Genomic DNA, 19,253 nt, shown 5'->3' with positions numbered 1-19,253 from the left:
GAAGACCCATGTAGACTGGGGTGAGGCCAGGGCAACTTGGAGACCTCGGGGAGGAGGGGGCAGGGCCTGGACTGCGCTGGATGCTGTGACCTTGAACTCTGTCTGCTCCCAAGCGTGGACTTGGCAGGGCTGGAGCAGACAGGGACTGGACGTGGTTGAAAATGACATGCACACACACCCCCCGCAAAGATTATCTTATCACTTGACCATGAGGATCGTCTTTTTCTGTAACTGGAGCTCTGTGAGATGCCCGGGAGGCGGGAGGGGACCCAGATGTGGGCGTCCGGGGTGCCCCCCGAGCTCTGGCATGTCTCCCAAGGTTCCTGGGACGCTCTGGCTGCACGGCCCACGCTGAGGGTGCTGCTGGACTGTTAGGGACACTTTAGGCTTCTCCGTGGTGCCCTCCTCTGCTTGATAAGATGTGCCGGCTGTAGCCATGCTGTATCCTGCGCTCTGCATCCGGGCCTCAGCTCTCCCCCTCTGCCCAGCCTCCCTCCGCCCCAGCTCCTGCAGCTCATGCTTACCGAGGCTCAGCTCCTCACATGCGGTCAGCGGGGGCCTCCTTGGCCGCAGGGCGCTGAGCACACACCGGTGTCAGCATCCCCATGGGTCAGAGGACAGGGCCGGTGTCCCTGCCGGCCACCAGGTCTTTGCAAACACAGGTTTTGGTCGTGTAGCTGGTCAATAAGGGAAAGGTCCCCTACCTGCCACTGCTTCCTGTGGCCCTGGGCAGGCAGGGCATCCGGGTCTTGGATGACACCCGAGGGCTCATGGGCAGCCAGGAGAGGAAGGCCAGGAGCGTGCAGCTGGGGGTGTGGACGCTGGCTGGAAAGAACACTGCAGTGAGGAGGGATGGCTGACCCCGGGGTGTGGGGGTGCTGAGCTGGGCCGGACCACCTCATCCTCACCGTCTGCCTCTCCCATGCGTCCTGGAGGGGCTATTTTTTTTAAACTGAAAGTTAGTTGAGCGCAAGGAGTCTGCGTTACGGTTAGCAGCGGTCTCCCTCCGAGGCTAACACGCTCAAAGATGGAAGTAGTTGATGAGGACCCGGACGAGGGCCATGCATCGGCAGGAAGACGGAGAGCGTTTTGTGTGGTCGCGCAGACGCCGTGCTCTGACGGGCCCCGGGAGGCGGCAGGCGGCAGGCAGCCCACCATCAGGGAGGAAACGCCGAGAGCCGTCTGGAAGCCAGTGGGACAGGAGATGAAAACACGAGGGCAGACGTCATCCCCCGGGGAGCAGGTGGCTGTGTGGCGGAGACAGCTCGGCCTGTCCCCCGTGGCTTCGGTTCGGTCCAGTCACCGTCATGGTCAGGGCGCAGGGGGTCCCCCACTCTCCAAAGCCCTGTGTCGGTGCCACTACCCAGCAGCCTTCCACTGAGTAAACAGGAAGCTCCAGTGGGCTTTGTGAAGCAGCCCGTGACCCCGGCAGCGTGCCCTCCAGCAGCTGCCAGGCATGGCTCCGAGACACGGAAGGGTTACAGGAAGCCGGGTGGGGTGAGGGGAGCTGTGATGAAGGACCGCAGAGAGGACTCCTTCTGGACCCGACGCCTTCTGCGGGGAAGACGCTGGCGAGGTTCCTTCGCTGAGGGGGCTGGCGAGGGCCCGGGGCACGCAGGGCCTCACTGGCGTGGGCCAGAACGTTCCAGAGTGGTTGACGGGGATCGGGTTTCTGGGAGGGGTTGGGACGGCGGTGACGTCAGGCATTCCAGCCAGCTGGGGCGTCAGGGGCTTTAGCTTAAGCAAGGCCGTTTGGGGGCCTGGGGTTTTCTCCTAACCCTTCATATCCAAGTCCCTCTGCGACCTTCTGCTTAACCCCCGGCAGTCCCCTTCTCCCTGCCACCACCCCCTCCGGGGGAGGGTGCTGAGCCGGGGCGTCATTCCTGGGCTTTCCTGTCCCCCAACCAGGCTTTATGGGCTGTGAACTCCGTGCGCCCCAGCTGGGCTTGAAGGAGCCGCAGTGACACCTTCGTGGGTATTATGGTGCTTTTCGAGAGACTGCAAGTGACCCAGCCACACAGAAAGTCATCAGAGTGGTCTTATATTCGCCAGCAGTGGAAGGTTGTTTCCTGTATTATTCTATCACGGTGGACGGAGGGCTCAGAGGATGCCCTGCACAGTGAGTCCCGGCAGCCACACAGCCATCCTGATGTCTCAGAGGCCTTCTCCTGAATCCCCCACAGGCATGCCTGGGTGCAGAGCATCCTTACCCACCGACATGCACCGTCTGCAGCTGTCCAGCCTCGGCTGCAAACAAGGCTGTGACGAGCTAGGAAACTCTTCTTCTCATCGGATGCAGGGAGACAGGAACTGTACCGGGGCTCACACCTGAGGGTGGATATGCAACGTGCAATGTGAGAAAGGGTCTTTGGGCCCCGAGCTACACGTGCTTGCCCTCCCACTAGCCTTCTGGTTGCAGCCAGCCACGTGCTGCCTGTCTGTAGAGGTCCCGGGCTCCGACGGCATCCTTGTCTGCAAAGGCGGAATGCTGCACTTGGACCGTGAGGGGCTCTCGCGATGCCCATGCTCTAGAATTTCCCTTAGAATCTCCTGTGGCTAGTAGGGGCTGTGGCTGGCACGTGTTCTTCAAATCCACCACATGGAGGGACCCGGTGTGGGCAGACGGCCCCGGGCTGGGTCATTCCAAGGTTTCCTGGTCTCCCTGGATTTGTACACCCTCCCTCCCCATCCATTCTCCCCTTTCCTCCCCACCCCCCGCCCCGCCTCTGCCACTGCTCAGCATTTTCCAAAGAGTTTCCCAGTTCCAGTTCACATGCAGGGAGCTGGCTTGTTTGCATCGTGACAGTGGGCCCACCTTTGCATATCGTGGAACCGAATAACATTGCACCTTCCTTCCTCATAGTCATACGCAGGACAGGCTGCGTGTCGAGTTTCTCAGTTGGCGTTGACCTTGTTCTTAGGCATTGCAACTGTTTTGCAGAGACTTCTCGGAGACTTTCGTTCCTGAGAACCTAAAGGGTTAGCAGGCAGAAAGTCTGAAAGTCAGCAACGCTCCCCCCCTTTGTTTTTCACTGGGTTTTGGGGAGGTTTGGACGGCCACTCTGGGAAGGGAAAGCCAGGGAGACAGCATCACACGCGCTGGGGCCCTGGGACCGCTCTCCCTCGGAAAGTTCCTTGTGTCATGAGACAATGACATGTCATTATCCAGTCCCATTTGTCTTGCTCTCAGCAAGAAGACGGATTGAATGACCCTCCGGGGTCTTTTCCGATGGGTAATTACATGGTGTCACCCGCGTCAGAACCCTCCAGTTTACAGACAGTCTGCGTGGGTGTTTGGAATCACACGGTGCTTCCCCTCCCCTGTCCTGGTTCGGGAGAACAGGCCTGGCCTTGATGGGAAGGAATGCCGTACTTTCACACACAGGGGCTGATGGCGTGCCCGTCCGGTGCAGACTGTTGGCTCAGAAGGTGACCGTGGGGGGTTTAGAAGAAGGTCGCAGAAGGGTTTGGGGCCTCTGTGTCTGCCATGAGTCACTGTGCAGAAGTCACAATTCTAAGAGCTCTCACTACGTTTTGAGATAATAATAAAGAAAGTGGTTGTCAATGGCTCTGTGAACATCTTTAGTGCATTACCCTGCCCAGGTAGGGCCGATTAAACCCTGACTTAGCTAAGAAATCATCGTGAATGTCGTGAAGTCATCCTTTCAGTGGCCGGCTGTCCACCTTTAGCGTTTGCTAAAATTTCTCCTGATTATCATTCTAGTTTGTGCACAAACTATGGTCCAATGAAAACAAAGCAGCCACAACAACCGTCCAATGAAAACAAAGTAGCCACAACAACCGTCCAATGAAAACAAAGCAGCCACAACAACCGGCCAATGAAAACAAAGTAGCCACAACAACTGGCCAATGAAAATAAAGCAGCCACAACAACCGTCCAATGAAAACAAAGTAGCCGCACCAACCGTCCAATGAAAACAAAGTAGCCACAACAACTGGCCAATGAAAACAAAGTAGCCACAACAACCGTCCAATGAAAACAAAGTAGCCACAACAACCGTCCAATGAAAACAAAGCAGCCACAACAACTGTTAAGCAAAGAAAAGACCTAAGGAGGCTCCTAAATACCGCCCGCCCACATGAAGCATTACATTGTAACGACTTGTATGTTTGCAGCACAGCGTGATTCTAGTGCAGGCTGTCATTAAGGCTCGTGTCAAGTTCTGTGTTTAACTTGTTTTTCTGCATCACTCTCGCATTTTTTCCTGCTTTGATAATGGTTTTGATTCGTTATGGGAACTTTGGAGTGGCCCCGCATGGTTTTGTTTTTTTTTTTTTTTTACAAAATATTTCACTTGTTTGGTACCTAGCCTCGCACTGAAGTTGCTTGCAAAAGCACAGATGAAAAAAAAATAGCAGAGAAGCAGTTGAAACACATCGAAAGAACAGCTGGTTTTTTCGGTGGGCATCCTCAAGAGAAACAGTGGTTATTTTTAGGGACAATGTATCGAGTTGCAGTGAGATCGTCTCCAGTTCTAAACCATCTTGGTGGAGGAGGAAGAGCTTGTGGGGACTTGGATCGAGGAGCTGCCGTGTTCTGGGGCCGATATGGGCGCCCACTCCCCAACTGTGTGCAGAGACCTCGCCTTCATCTTCCCCACCTGCCAGGGCGACTCTTCCCCACAGCGGTCCCTCCCTGCCACTGCTCGGTGACTTTCTTCAACGCGCTCAGCTTTTCCGAGAAATACGCCTCACATCCACTCGCCTGGATTGTGGGTGTGGCCCATGAGGACCCACAGGGACACAAGCCGCTCACTGGGGTGCACATGGTCATTCGCAGCTACCGTGGCCGTTCCAGCAACACCTGTGCTCTGCCCGACCCTCCCTCCCTCTCCTTCCTCAGCCCGCCTCACCTCCCAGGCAGGTGCATGTGGCGACCGACCGGGGCCAGGCTCCTGCTGTGAAGGGGACGCACGCCCGATTTCCAAGTGAAGGAGCCACGCCGGAGTGGCGAGCTCTGAGCCTGCGTTGGCCCGTGTTCCCTCAGTCTCCATGGACATTTGTCCAGGTCCCAGCTTCCCCGGGAGCAAGGCCGCCGTGGTGCCGTGCCTAGCAGGCCCCTACGGCTCATGCCCCCCTCTCCTTGTTTCATTCGTTTACATGTTTCATTCTTTCCAGCCCCTCGAGGCCTCGTGATTGAAGTTAAAATGCCTGTGTGTGACTCCCTATGGCATGTATTGATTTTTCATTCCATCGTGTCTGTTAAGTTCAAGGGCGACCCTGTGGTGAGCAAGAGAGACTCAAGCAGACTGAGTGTTCAAGGCGGTGACAGGCTGGGAGACAAATGATCACAGAGTAATGACAGCAAAAAGACACTGTTTCTCATCAGCTGTGATAGAATGCTGTGGAAGGGAAGTGTGGGGAGTTACCACCGGGTGTGCCACCCGGAGACCTGTGGTGGTCAGGGAGGGCTTCCTGGAGGAAGGGGCATTTGCAGTGCATCAGAGCTGAGCCGGTAGAGGCAGAAGGGCCGGGTGCAGGGACAGCACTGGCTGAGGTTCTCATTCCCACGCCAGCCGCCAGGTGTGTGCGGGGCCGCATTCCAGTGCAGGCTTGTGGGGAGGGGGGAGGCCTATGGGTGTGGTCACCACCGTGTTCCGGGAGCACCCGGTGGGATGTGTCTGTAGGAAGCAGAGGGAATTTCCCCTTCAGGAATGGGGGATGAAAAGTCCAGGCTTTTCACTGGGAATGAGTCATAACTTGGAAAGAAATCTTACTCAGGAACCAAAAATACACAACACCTCCTTTTCCCCCCTTTTTGGGAGCCTCTGTGTTGGAGAAGTTTTAGGTTTACACCAGCATGGAGCAGAAATCCAAGGAGTTCCCATACACCCCTGTGGGACCTCAGGTCCCCCTATGAGCATCTCCCCCACCCCCGCAAAGGGACATTTGTCACCGTGATGGACCTTCCCGGGGCTCGTCCGGATCACCAGAGTCCACAGGTCACATTAGGGTCCTTCTTTTTTTTTTTTTAAGAACTGTCTTTTTTTTTTAAAGATTTTCTTTATTTCTAGAGAGGGAAGTGAGGGAGAAAGAGAGAGAGAAACATCCATATGCGGTTGCTGGGGGCCGTGGCCTGCAACCCAGGCATGTGCCCTGACTGGGAATCGAACCTGAGATGCTTTGATTCGCAGCCCGCGCTCAGTCCACTGAGCTACGCCAGCCAGGGTGCAAAGATTTTTTTTAAAAAAGTCTTTTGAGCTGTGGAAAGGGTTAGTCTCAAGTTGAGCGCTGTGGCATCCTCTTTTAGCCGCTGTTGAATACACGAGAAACTCCCGTGTGTATGAATGAGAGAAAAGAACATCCTGGTAATAAGAAATGAAATCAAATAGATTATTCCATGGTCCCAAGAGACTTAGGAAAATATCCTCGATGGAAGTGGATTCATTTAAATTTTAATGCCAGCTTTTATTTTTATTTATTTTTTAAAAAGATTTTATTCATTTATTTATTTATAGAGAGGGAAGGGAGGGGGGGGGAGAGAGAGAGAGAGAGAGAGAGAGGGAGAGAAACATCCATGTGCGGTTGCTGGGGGCCGTGGCCTGCAACCCAGGCATGTGCCCTGACTGGGAATCGAACCTGCAACACTTTGGTTCACAGCCCTGCTTTTATTTTTTACACTCACATGTGACGTGAAAACCAAATAAGAACGAAATCGGGAGAAACAGCTGATGCTTTGCAGGGTTACAGGGTGGATGACAGGTCACGGTGCCATCTGCTGTGGGTTTTCTAGCATGGTCTCAGGGTCCTACCTTCTGTCCTGCGCTGGACAAGACTTCGGTGTTTTTCCAAAACTGCCAGCGGATGCCCCCTGCCGAGACAGCCCCCCCCCCCCCCCCGCCACACCTGGTCGGGTTGAAAGGAGAGTGCGACCTGTGATAATTACAACACCCTCTCCTGTTTTCAGACGGCAGTGTCTCGATAACCGGTTTTCCTTCACCTCTCTCTCCCCTCCTCGGGGGTTGCGTCTGAGGGAATGGGGTGTCTTCTTCCTTCGAAGCTTTTGAAGCCTCCGTTTTGCCTGAAGGAGAGAAAAAAGAAAACTCAAAAGGCTTTGTGCAAAAACCCCGAGCGTGTCACGGAAACAACGTGGGAGGCAGGTGACGGGACTCCCCGCACACACCCTTTGAAAGGGGGACGGGCGGGCGTTGGCGTTTGATCTGGTAAAGCCAATAAGACACGGGATGTCATCCCTGCGGCCCCTTCAAAAGCCCCGCCGTCTGATCCTGCCTGGCGGCCCCGGCCCGGCCCTGGCCCTGGGTCTACAGGCAACGACAGCCTCGTGCTCTCTCCGCCTCTGTGTTTCGTTGGCTTCACGCCAGATCGGGGCGGCAGGGCAAAGACCGTGTCTTATTTTCCTTGTCAGGTGGCTTACCTGGGGAGAGCTATTGTAAGCTGCGTGCCAGAACTTCCCCCGGGGCGGCAGGCTGCAGCGGGGCTGGTGTTTTTCTGCTGCTGCTCACCTGCTCGGAAGAGCGCACGGCAGGTAAGCGCCCTCGGCGGAGGGCGCACACCTGGCGGGAACACGGCGGCGGGGTAGGGGGGGTTTACAGACACCCGTGCCAGCAGGAGCCCGGCTTCTTAGAAGCTCTTTGTGGAGAGGAAGAGTGTGGAGAAGGATGACAGATGAAGGCCAGAGTGTTAGTTGCTGCAAAAGCTTAACCAGGGGGAGGGGTTGTTTGAAGGAAAACAGAAGCCAGGAAGGAAAACGAAATGCGAAGAAGAGATGGACGCATTTCGAAGAAGGTGCGTGTGTGTGTGTGTGTGTGTGTGTGTGGAAAAACTCCGTGCATATGTCCCAAAGACAAAGAATGCTCTGGAAAGTGTTTATAGTCCCTGAGACAGACCGTTCCCCGTCCAAGAGCGACAGTGGCCAGGCCCGGGAAATGGAGGCTGAAGTGCCGGCACTGCCCGCTGCTCACCTTGGCAAACAGGGAGGAGGGGCTGGCACCCGCCGGGGAGGAGAGCGTGGTGGGCCCCCTTCTCGGCCTCGCCGCCACCTCAGTGAGCATGGATGCGTGTGGCCCGTCAGACTGGGAGATTCCCAACTTGGGATTGAGCCCCCCACCCCCAACTGGTAAATGCAGCCCTAACCGGAAAGCAAGGCGCTTCTCCCTCCCCCGATGACACGCCCTGGGTATCCTGCTAAGCACTTTGCCCGGAGGATGTTTCTCATCTCCCCGGGCACCCTTTAACAAGCTGTCTTTGGTCCTAAAAGTCGGTACCGTCATAGTACACAGTCTTCTGGGGTGGCCTGCTGTCGCCCTGAAAGTTTCCTTCTAACGGTGGGGCTTTCTCTGGCCCACGGTCAGTGGGAAATCCGGCCGGAGATGAACCTGCGTGGGGTGGGGACCGGCACTGATGGTAACTCTCAGGGACTCGGGAGCAGCTTGGCAGGCCCTGCGCATGTGGGTTTCTTTGTGGGCTCAGAAGGCGGCTGAGCCCACGGGTGCGGGCACCCCGGTTGTCCTCGGGGTCCCTGCTGGCAGTCTTCCCTGCTGCTGCCTTCTCTCCATGGTTGTTGTCGGGGGTCAGCCCTTTCGCCCACTGTCTGGGGCAGCAGGAGGGTGTTATCTTTTTTTTTTTTAAGATTTTATTTATTTATTTTTAGAGAGGGAAGGGAGAGAGAGAGAGACAGAGGGAGAGAAACATCAATGTGTGGTTGCTGGGGTCCATGGCCTGCAACCTAGGCATGTGCCCTGACTGGGAATCGAACCTCTAATGCCTGATTCGTAGCCCGTGCTCAATCCACTGAGCTACGCCAGCCAGGGCAGAAGGGTGTTATCCACATGAACTCGGAAGACAACTCCGGACAGCTCTTTCTGGTTTATTTTTTTTCACCCCTCTGACATGAACTGAAAGAGTTTTATTTCCAGCGATACACCAACATCCACTCTCCTGCTGTATTGTCTGTGTGCACCCACCCGGATGTCCCCGAGATGCGGGGCTGTGGGCCCACCTCTCCCCTGTCCCTGCGAGGTTAGAGGCTGGGGCTGGCCCAGGCCCCTGGGATCGCACCCCCAGCCGGAGACACACCCTGTGCCCCTGTGGCTGGCTGCAGCCACTGGCTTTGCGACTGTGCACGCCTCAGTCGGCTGGCCGAGGCCCTGTCTGTTCACTGGGGAGCAGGGCACCGCCTCCTGGGTCGGGTGGACGATGCTGATGCGTATGCCAGACGGCAGCGCCAGGGCCCGCTGCAGGAAAGCGGCCACGCATCTTGGTAACCACCATGTCATACTCAGGCGACCTCTCAGCAGTATTACCGCCAGCAAGCCCTCGGCTGGCAGCGGTGGCCACGCCCACTTGTTTGGCCACGCCCACGTACCCGGCCACGCCCACTTGTGCAGCCGGGTCCCAGGGTGTTGCTTTGATGGACATCTGTGTCTGGCGCCCGCAGGGGCCGGTGCATCGTTTGGGGCTGAGCGGAAACAGCACCACCTGCCTCCCTGGCTGCCCTGCGGTTGGGGAGCTCAGGTTCAGGTCCAAGCCAGCACGGACCCCCGGCAGAGGAGGCTGGGACACATCCCCGGACAGCCGTGCAGGACACGCAGGGGCAGAGAGGGGCCCCTGGTCCCGTGCAGAGGCTCCGGTCGTCCGTCCGGGGGAAGAAAGGCCGACAGGGGAAAGGGCCGGGAAGCCGGCCCCACGGCTCGTTCTCGGAGCAAGCCGCAGGACCCTCCGACCTGGAGGGCCTGCAGCAGGCCAAACGCGCTCAGACTGTGGCCCTGATCAATAAGCATCTTCTGGAAGCCGCGTGCACCCGGTCTCTTGACAAGGGCCTTGGGGGTGCTCGGCACGGAACACGCCCGTGGGGGCAGGACGCTCTGACAGCCCCGCTCCTGGGACGCCCCGGCAGGAGCCAGCCCGCGCAGGGACCACCACGGAGCACGGGGGGCCGCAGGGTGGAGAGGTTTCGCCCCTCAGCTTTCCCGCGGGCCTGACAGATCTTAGCCCCGCCCTCTTCCCCCTGCAGAAGGAGAAGGGCTCAGCCCGCCCACCTGAGATCCATCCAGGGGTTTGGGGGACCCCCGCGCTATGCAGACATGTTATTAGAAACGGGACTCAGTGAGACACAGTACCGGCAGGGGAAGGACCCATACCGGGCCTCGCCACGCCATGGAATCGGACAACACACGGGAACGAGCTGCCGATCCAGTCGGCGATTGAGATGAAGCAAAAAACCCCGGCACTTAGCACGAGGTAGTAGGTTAGCAGGCGAGTGCACGCAGCCAGGCACAGAAGGCCACGTGTGGGGTCGTTGCTTTCACGGGAGACGCCCAGGGGAGGGCAGGCTACAGAGTGGGAGTCGGGCAGCAGGCCTGTGGCCGCCCGCGGCCGGGGGGAGGGGGGCGAGCAGGGGGCGGGGGCTTCTTTCTTTCTGGGTTGATGGAAAGGTTAAAAAGGATCGGCAGAGCGTCGCATGGCCTGGTGACTGTACTTAAAAGCCACCAAATCGTACCCTTTAAATAAGGGGTTTGCAGGCATGTGACTTTTATCTCAATAAAGTTATGACAAGTATTTTTGGAAGATGTTATTATTTCAGGTTTTTTAAAAAATATAACTGCAAACCAACGTCCACTCTGATGCTCTTAAAAATGAGCCCTGACTGGTGTAGCTCAGTGGATGGAGCACGGGCTTTGAACCAAAGAGTCACAGGTTCGATTCCCAGTCAGGGCACATGCCTGGGTTGCAGGCCACGGCCCCCAGCAACTGCACATGGATGTTTCTCTCTCTCTATCTCCCTCCCTTCCCTCTCTAAAGATAAAGAAAAAATAAAATCTTTAAAAAAAAAGAGTTAAAACTTATGAAAAAAAATGAGCCATGTAGACGTTCAAACAGGACTCGAGCTATCTCAGCCCCTTCCCGAACTTGAACTTCCAAGACCGGGAGGTCACGACGGGACGTCTTCATCACTGGGAGACGGTGGCTTCTGTCTCTCCCAAGTGCCCCGGCCCAGCGTCATTGGGCGGAAAACATCACCACCAAAGGCAAAGCGGTGACCAAAGTCTTCAACGTGTGGGACGAGAAGCTTCTAGGCAGACATTTGCATGTTGGGGATGGGTCTGACGATTTGTTGTCTAATGAGGGGATGCCGATGCACGTGCATTATTTTGTTGGCTCATCCCAGCGACCTCCCATGTGAGATTTTCCCTTTGCCTTACAGGTGGATACACTGGCCCACGGGGGTGGTTCATTCCTGGTCCATGTCACTCGCCCAGTAAACAGGAAGGAGGAGGCTGCTCCGGACAGGCAGCTCAGAGCCTGCTGGGTGTCCCCCCCGGGTGACACCTCACCAAAGCTGCTCTGACGGGCAGGTCTGAGTGTGCATTTTCCTGCTCACTCTTCCTCCCTTGGGCATGGCTTGGAAGCCGGATTCATTTATACATCGTCTTTGTTTCTATCGTCAAGTCAAGGGCACAACCGGACTTCTGTCAGAAACACATTTTCTAAACACCGCTCTCAGGGCTGCAACCCTGGTCTCCAGTTCAGGCAAATATTAAAAAAGTCCATTCACACCCCTAAATGTCTTGGTAGTTTTTCCTCGGAAAAGTTTGTAACGTGTTGATATTTTCTTTTTCTTTTCACAGAACAACAGTTCCCTGGTTTGGTGCCAGAATCACAAGCAATGTTCTAAGGTAGGTTCTTCATGACTGTGTTCATATTTTTTTTTTTTTAAATGTTTCATTGTGGAATAATTATAGAGTCCCTGGAAGTTGGGAAATCGAAGCACAGAGAAATGCAGGGTACTGCTCTCCCGGTCCACAGCCATGGCTACACTGTATGCTTTTTGTGGAACGAAATTGAAAGCTGGGCGCCAACGTTGCTACAATGTATCTGCACCTCTGTGGGGGGGGGTCACACATGTAGGGTGTGTGCTCGTTAGCGTCAGGGGGTGCCTGGATCGTCATCTGCACCTCCCCCCCTCATTTTTCTCTCTATTCTGTGAGGTTTTGAACAAAAAAAATTTAAGGAGGTAGCACCTTCTGATTAGACCAGAAGATGTAGTACATTTTACGTAGACCTAAGTTATTTGGTGTATGGTTTCTCTGGGTGGAAGAATTGCTGGTGAAACACTTTGATTCTTCCAGTGCACAGTCTCTTTTCCATGGGGAGCACTTCATGCTGCTCACGTGAGCTCTGCACGTGTCGTGACACTCATGTACATTGTTCATGGCATACACTTTGTGCCTCGCTCCCGAAACCTCACAATATGAGGCTCTTTGGCTCCACTCAAGAGGTAGGTTTTTTTCAAAGACTTTATTTATTTACTTTTTAGGGATGGAAGGGAGGCAGAAAGAGAGAGAGAGAAACATCAATGTGTGGTTGCTGGGGGCTGTGGCCTGCAACCCAGGCATGTAATCTGGCTGGGAATCGAACCTGTGACACTTTGGTTCACAGCCCGAGCTCAATCCACTGTTGCTAACCTCTTACTGCGGTTAATTTATTTTATACACACACACACACACACACACACACAATCTCCATGAAGCTGACTAAATTTCCTAAGTAGTGTGTTTCAATTTTGTCTTCGTTGGGTGTTATGGAGACAACAATTGTTCGTTTCACTATCATTTCCCATTCAAGCACCCCCTTTCTCCTCATCCCATCAGAAAGTGGACTGATCCTTTTTTATCCACTTGCCACTTGAGTGAAAGAGGTTCACTGGAACTAGGTTCACTTTGTTTGTCCAGTTCTCTTCCGTGCCTGGGTCTCTAGCTCTCTCCCCTGGTCCCTGCAGCTCCCTGATGCGCTGCATCCGAAACACCCCAGCGAAACACACCGCAGCTCTGGGCACTGCGGGCTGCTAAACCACATGTGTCACGGGCTGATCAGGGCTCACCCCTGAGACCGAGGTTTGCAGAACAGAAACCCACTCCTTTGGCCTGAAAGCTACCGTGTGAACCCACAAGCCATGGCTAACTGCAATGGAAGCCTTGGCACAGGTTACAAAGGGCCGTATTTAGTCCGAATCCTGGGAAGGACTCGTACGTGTGAATCACAGTGTGGCTGCTTTGGATGCTATCGTCGCTACAGACCTTTGCACAGAAGGATGATGATGTGTGTGTCTTCTGAGCTTCAAGGAGCACGGGTGGGCTTTTCCCCTGGGTCTTCAGGATACAGGGGTGCGCGGTTCATTTCCTGGGTGAGGACATGTAGGCACGCACACGCAGTGGGTGGTATGGCGACGGGAGATTAAAAAACCCCAAAAGAACCAGAATAAAAACACCCAGAAATGACATCGCTGAGAGAGCTTTCTGCATGCATGTTAAAAAGTCAGGTTTATGTAGTATTTTACACAAACTGCCCATTTTCTGCCCGTTTCTGGCTCCTGGCTGGGAAGCCCGGTCACCGGCAACCTCCCTCCGGAACGTGAGCTCATTTCCGCCCCCCCACTGCCCCTCCCCCGAGCACCTGCCCTCCCCTCTCCCCGGCCCCAATCCCTGAGGCAGCTCTTGGAGCTGTTTTCCTGCCCCGCTGCGTGCAGAGCAGCGGTGATGGGACGGCTCTGGTCCCTGGGAAGGCAGGCCAAGACACTTGTCCAGGGAATAAACAGGCCCTTCCCCAGCTGTTTGTCCGTCCGTTCCAGCCTCGGAAGGGGCCGGCCTCTGTTTATACCCCCTGGCTGTCTCCTTGGCCCCACAGGCAACGCCTGCCTGGTGCCTGCAGTGGTCTCCGAGTTACATCGGGTCTGTGACCCACACCCTTGCGTGTTTGCAGGAAAGTCACGCATTTACTTTATAGAAGCCCCCTCCTGTGATGTGCTCCGTGACCTCTGAACCTCGCACCTCATGGTGGCCCCCTGGCGGCAGCCCCCCTGTGTCTGGGGACTGCATGCACCCTCCTCTTCTGCTCCTTTTGGGGGTGGCCACTGCCTCACCTGGCGGGCCTCCCGTTTGGTTCGGAGGGTGCGTGTCGCAGAGCCGCCACTCGGTCTGGGTGCCCGGGCCAGGGGCTTTGATCTCGGAGGCAGTCTGGTGCCTGCGAGGGCTCCAGCTCCCCGTTCCCGGTCCTTTCCCAGGTTCCTGCGGAGCCAGCTGGGGAGGCAAGGAGGGCCGGGGCGGCGCCCGCACGCACCTCTGGCCGGAGTCGCCGCACAGCTGCGAGGGTTACGGGGTCAGGGCGGGAGCGCTGCCACAGAGGCCGAACGTGACTGCTCACCACGGCTTTCGTGTCGGGTTACACGCTTCCTGGTTTATGCGGTGGCAGCCGCAAATCCACAGACCGGTGCCCAAGAAAACCTGTCTCTGGGAGGGAAACGGAATCTCGTGGGAATGGGCTGTGTGGGACGCCCCGCATTTCTCTCCGATTCCAAGCAACAACAGATGCTTCCTGTATTTTTTTAAAGATTTTATTTCTTTATTTTTAGAGAGGGAAGGGAGGGAGAAAGAGAGAGAGAGAGAGAGAAACATCCATGTGCGGTTGCTGGGGGCCATGGCCTGCAACCCAGGCATGTGCCCTGACTGGGAATCAAACCTGCGATGCTTTGGTTTGCAGCCTGCGCTCCATCCACTGAGCTACGCCAGCCAGGCGTTTTCTGTATTTTAAGACATTGAAAGGCTATTGTAAAACTTGCTGATACTGCCACAATGTCCCCTGACGTGACGCCGTCCAATTCGAGGACAAAGCTGATGCCGACTGAGCGTGTTTAATGTCCACCGTGCAGATGTGCTGGGGAAATGGCCAGTACGTCCATCGGCAGAACCGCCCTGGGCAATGATTTTCCAGGGACGTGCAGGCTTGTGCGGCTGCAAGGGGGAGGCTGCTGGAGGAAACACCTCAAACGGACCGATGAGTCCCTTTGGTTTGGACACCGACACCCTGATTTCCATAAATAAAGATTATTTATTTATTCCTTAATTCCTTAGCGTAATTCCTTAGGGGGCAGCCAGCAGCCTGTGACAGTGCGGGAAGAGGAATGTCTCAGACCAGCGCCGGGGCGGACAGCTGTGTGCACCGCACCTGAGCAGAACTTGCCAGGGTTGTGCCGGTCCGGCCAGCGTGCCCCTGAGAAACTAACTGGGCGTGCAAACTTGTGTTGGTGTGCTTAATAAAATGCAGCTCCCCCCGACGACCCCGTGACACCATGGCTGTAAGTGCCACCATTCTAAGTGCCCGGACGACTTGAGTCCTTGGTGCTTACCCAGATGTCTCTCTGCGGGGGGCCCGAGCCCTTGAACTCGACTGTCTCTACGTGGCTGAAAGTCCAATGACCCGCAGGCTCGAGTGAGGACATAGGGGTGCAGCAGGCTTGGGAAGGACTCGGCCCCTTGTCACTGGGCAGGAGTGTTCGGGGGTGCAGCGCCTGTGGTGTAAATGGGCGGGGAGAGGCAGAGGGAGGAGTTTGAAATGGACGGCACAACGGGAGTGTGTAACGGAGATCATGGAATAAAGCCCCGTGTGGAAGCCCCGTTTGTTAAGTGGGGAGGGAGGCAGGGAGGTGTGAGCGCTGAGGGCCCCCAGCAGGGCCCCGTTGGGCAGGACAGCAGGTGCATGGATGAGTGAGCGATTGGAGTGATTAGGGGTTTGCCGCCCCCCAGCTCCCTCCATCTGTCGGGGGCCCTGGCAGGCAGCAGGCTCCGGGTTCTAATCCCCGCCGGGGGCGTGGGGGCAGCCTGAACACCCTCGCAGGTCTGCTGTTGTCTCAGGGTAGCTGCCCTCTGCCCACACGCTGAGAACTGTTACCAGAGATATCCCGGATTTTGGGGTGATGGCCAGCGTGCGGCGGCTGCAACATTCCGGCCAGAAACGAGCCAGGCCGGGCCTCCCACACCAGCGCTATTGAAGGGAAAGCACAGATTCTTACTGAGGTTTTAGTCCAACCTGTGACATACGAAAAGTGCAATGTGTTTCCAGTTTTCCACCTTCATTTCCATGGGCGTGACAGCCGTCCACCGGCTGCCCACTCCAGAGCACGGGCTTGTGGCGGGAGGGCCCCCCCCCGCCACCCTATGTGGGTCTCTGTCCCCGCCCTTCCCTGATCTCTTGCCGTCCGCCGTCTTTGTGCCAGAGGAGGGAGCAGGCAAGCGAAGACGCTTCTGAGGTTCTCGGTCGGAGAAGGCCTCCTCACGTTTGGCTTTCGACCCGGAACATAGTTTCCACATGTGAAAAGCATGTCGGTCAGGGCGCATGACATGCTGAGGACGGTCTGACAGATGTCTGGACGTTGTCACGTGTCCGTCAGAGCACCGTGTGCTGGGTGTGGCAGCCGGCCCGGGACGCCGAGGTCCACCAGAGACCGAGGCCTGTGTGCTCTGCAGGGGACAGATCGGGGTGTCCGCAGCTTTGGGGGTGCGGCAGATTTCGGAGACATTGACCATGAGGGTGTACCGTGTGGCCCGGCCGTACCCAAGGAAGGTCCCTGTCAAAAGATTCTCCCCTGGGGTGAAGACGCTTCCCAGAACTTAGGGGGCCCCCCCTCACTCTTCCGGTTTCATCATTTCGCCTCTATCCTGCAGGCCAGCCTTGGTTGCCCTGGGGGCGAGGCCCAGTTGCACCCCATCCAGCACAGGAGTTCCTCTGAGCAGCCTAATTGGGGTGTCCCAGACTTGCCTCGGAGACAATGCTTCCCTCTGTTGTTAGGGGAGCACCTGGGAAACACTGTTTCTCTGTGTTGCTAGAACAATCCTCCCAGGAGAAACACACCTAGGTCTCCATCCCAACTCTACTTTCCCTGGGCGAGTGAGACACAGTCTGGCTATGTAACTTTCCTGACGAAAAGGAGACAGGTCATCATGCCGAACTCAGATAATTTCCTTTCCTCCAGATTCTGAAAGCTTTTACTCATTTTAATCGGAAGAAACTCTTTCGCCCTATCCATAATCACATGCAACCTACCCTGGTGTTTTTGGAACTAGTGTGGGCCAGAGAACCAGCTTGAAAGATCTGATGCCTGGAGCATGATGCTCTTAGGGCGAGGTGAAGTGTGTGTGTGTGTGTGTGTGTGTGTGTGTGTGATGTCTAAATGGAGCATTGGTTGCACATGATTTTTCCTCCCTGAATGATGGCCACTGTGTGGGTGGGCTCTACCACGGAGGCTGTATCTTCTGTCGTCATCTGGTTGGAAGAGACCATGACTGTTTCTAAGGTGGACCCTGCGTGGAGGTCCCACGGCCCTTTCTTCAGACCCACGTTGTCTTTAGGATCTTTTGTTTTCACGGCGGGCGTCAGAGCTGCCGACGGCCGCCCTGCCAGCTGTGTGGCGATGACGACCTGGCCACACAGCCGTGGCACGGTGACACGTACTTCCCTCGGACCCCAGCATCGAGCTCCTCGGATCCCTGTGGCACCAACAGGCCCCCGAGAGAAACAATATTGATACGTGCGTGATGGACACATCGTTTCCAGACGCCCTGGAATCCACACCTGGGTCCCGAGACTCAACTGTAGACTGTTACCAAGTGCGCTGGGCCCCCGCGATGGAGTCACGTGTTGCGGTGACGTGGGTGACATTCTCAGCGAGTGTCACCCGCACCCAGACACTCGGGCATGTGCTGGGGCATCCCTCCATCATGCCATGCTGTGCCATATTTCAGAGGAAGTGCGGAGAGAGGCTCATTCTGGGCGCACAGTTGATACTTTGGATCTTCTAGACACTGGTCACATTTCCTGGCCACGGATCCCGTGAATGGCACCCCCAAAGAGAGCGTCTCCCCCTTAGAATGGGCTGTCACAAAGGTCAAAGCTAAAACAGCCTCCCCTCGACCAGGGGAACTCACTTTGCCCCCCTGACTCCCTATATTGGGGCCTTGTCCCATTATTTTAAATTTGGATTCCCCTTTCTCTCATTCCTCTCGCCCACGGGAGCGCCGCTTTGTGGCCGCGCGCTACGAATCTTTGTGAAAGGCCCTGACCCCCGCTTGACGAGGGAGACAGGGCCATACATCAGCCCCGAGGGGCTGTTGGGCTTCCCCGAGCATTTCATGCACGATTTCATGGTCGGCCGAGAGGCGGCCCCGGGACCTCTGGACGCACACCGGCCCTCGTCCGGCTGCAGAGTGAGGGCCGCGGCCGGTCCCCGCACACCGGCCAGGAGCCGCCGTCCACACAGGGAGGTGCCAGGTGGACCCACAAGAGGCCGAGGCTTGTGCTGGCCAGCCGCGGCGAGAGCAGGCAGGGAGCGGGGCACGCTGGTGCACGCGGGGAAGGAGGTAAGTGGGATGGAGGTGAATAGCTTTTGTTCGTGCTCAGCATTCGCAGCCAAAGGGGTTTGGCCCGGGCTTCACAGCTCCGAAGCCATAAATAGCGGGGGTCAGAGAACAGTCTTTAAAAGCGGACAATGAAGAAAGGAATTCCCTCATCGGGGCCTTTTCAGAGCCCGTGCGGGTGAGTTCATTTTCCTTGTGCGGCGGGGAAGGAATGAGTAAAGGGGACACTTTGTACAGACTTCTCTCTCTCTCTCTCTCTCTCTCTCCCTCTCTGTGTGTGTCTCTCTCTCTCTGTCTCTCTCTGTCTCTCTGTCTCTCTCTCTGTGTCTGTCTCGTTATGATGACGGTCAGCAGGAAATGCTCATGTCGTTTCCAGGCAGGGCCTTCTCCATCCATCTGCCTTGGGGGTCCGCACGGAAAATGTAAGCCTGGAGAAAGAGAGGTGTGTGAGCCCGGGTGGCATCCTGGTCACCGCACCCCCCCCCCCTCCAGCGACAGCGAGGGAGCTGCGGTGACCTTGTCATTAGACACGAGGGCTCCGTTCACGCTGACGAGCGACTTGACCGTTGCAGACAGCAGGGGTGGGGGGGGGGGCAAGTCAAACATGGGCGGGGAGGGAGGCAGCTCGCCGGTGGGTGGGAGAGCGGCCTCCCCCCGCCACCACACCCCCTTGTGAAACCCCGAGCTGTGCAGAACGGCAGGGGACCGAGTCCGGGTCAGCCTCCGCGCAGGGGGGCCGTGTACCCGAAGCGTGGACGCCGCGGGGCTGGCAGCGGCCTCGTGCCCCGCCAGCAAACACCCTTTCCCGGGCGCCCCCGCCCCTGCGGGCTCCTCTGCCCTGCCAGGGTGGGGGCCTTGCTGGCAGGAAACGGGGGTGCTGCCGGGCCTCCGCAAAGGCTGGCTGACACAGGGCGGGCTTTGGCCGGCGGCGCCGGCGTGCGGCCCCCTCCGTTCTCACAGCCGAGACACTGAACTTGGGTGGCTGCCGATGAATGAATGCCCGTTTCCCAAGAGCAGCCCCACAAAGGCTGGGGGTGGGGGTGGGGGTGAGGACCCCGGGAAGATTCCTGCCTTGGCGCCCGCCGG

The 19,253-nt window shown here is 56.8% G+C and overlaps 1 protein-coding gene across 2 annotated transcripts in view; it reads left to right on the top strand.

Annotated features, from left to right (window-relative positions):
* Positions 1–19,253, top strand: part of ANOS1 (anosmin 1) — a 93,111-nt gene that overhangs the window by 15,418 nt on the left and 58,440 nt on the right. For both annotated transcript variants that reach the window (XM_036017222.1, XM_028503751.2), the window contains exon 2: positions 11,610–11,657. In XM_036017222.1, the coding sequence (XP_035873115.1) occupies positions 11,610–11,657 (48 nt within the window). The remainder of the gene's footprint in view (positions 1–11,609; positions 11,658–19,253) is intronic.

This window comes from Phyllostomus discolor, chromosome Y, assembly GCF_004126475.2.
Source record: "Phyllostomus discolor isolate MPI-MPIP mPhyDis1 chromosome Y, mPhyDis1.pri.v3, whole genome shotgun sequence".
NCBI lineage: Eukaryota > Metazoa > Chordata > Mammalia > Chiroptera > Phyllostomidae > Phyllostomus > Phyllostomus discolor.
The sequence above is the reverse complement of the archived record's forward strand: the minus strand, read 5'-3'. Positions and strand labels throughout refer to the sequence as shown.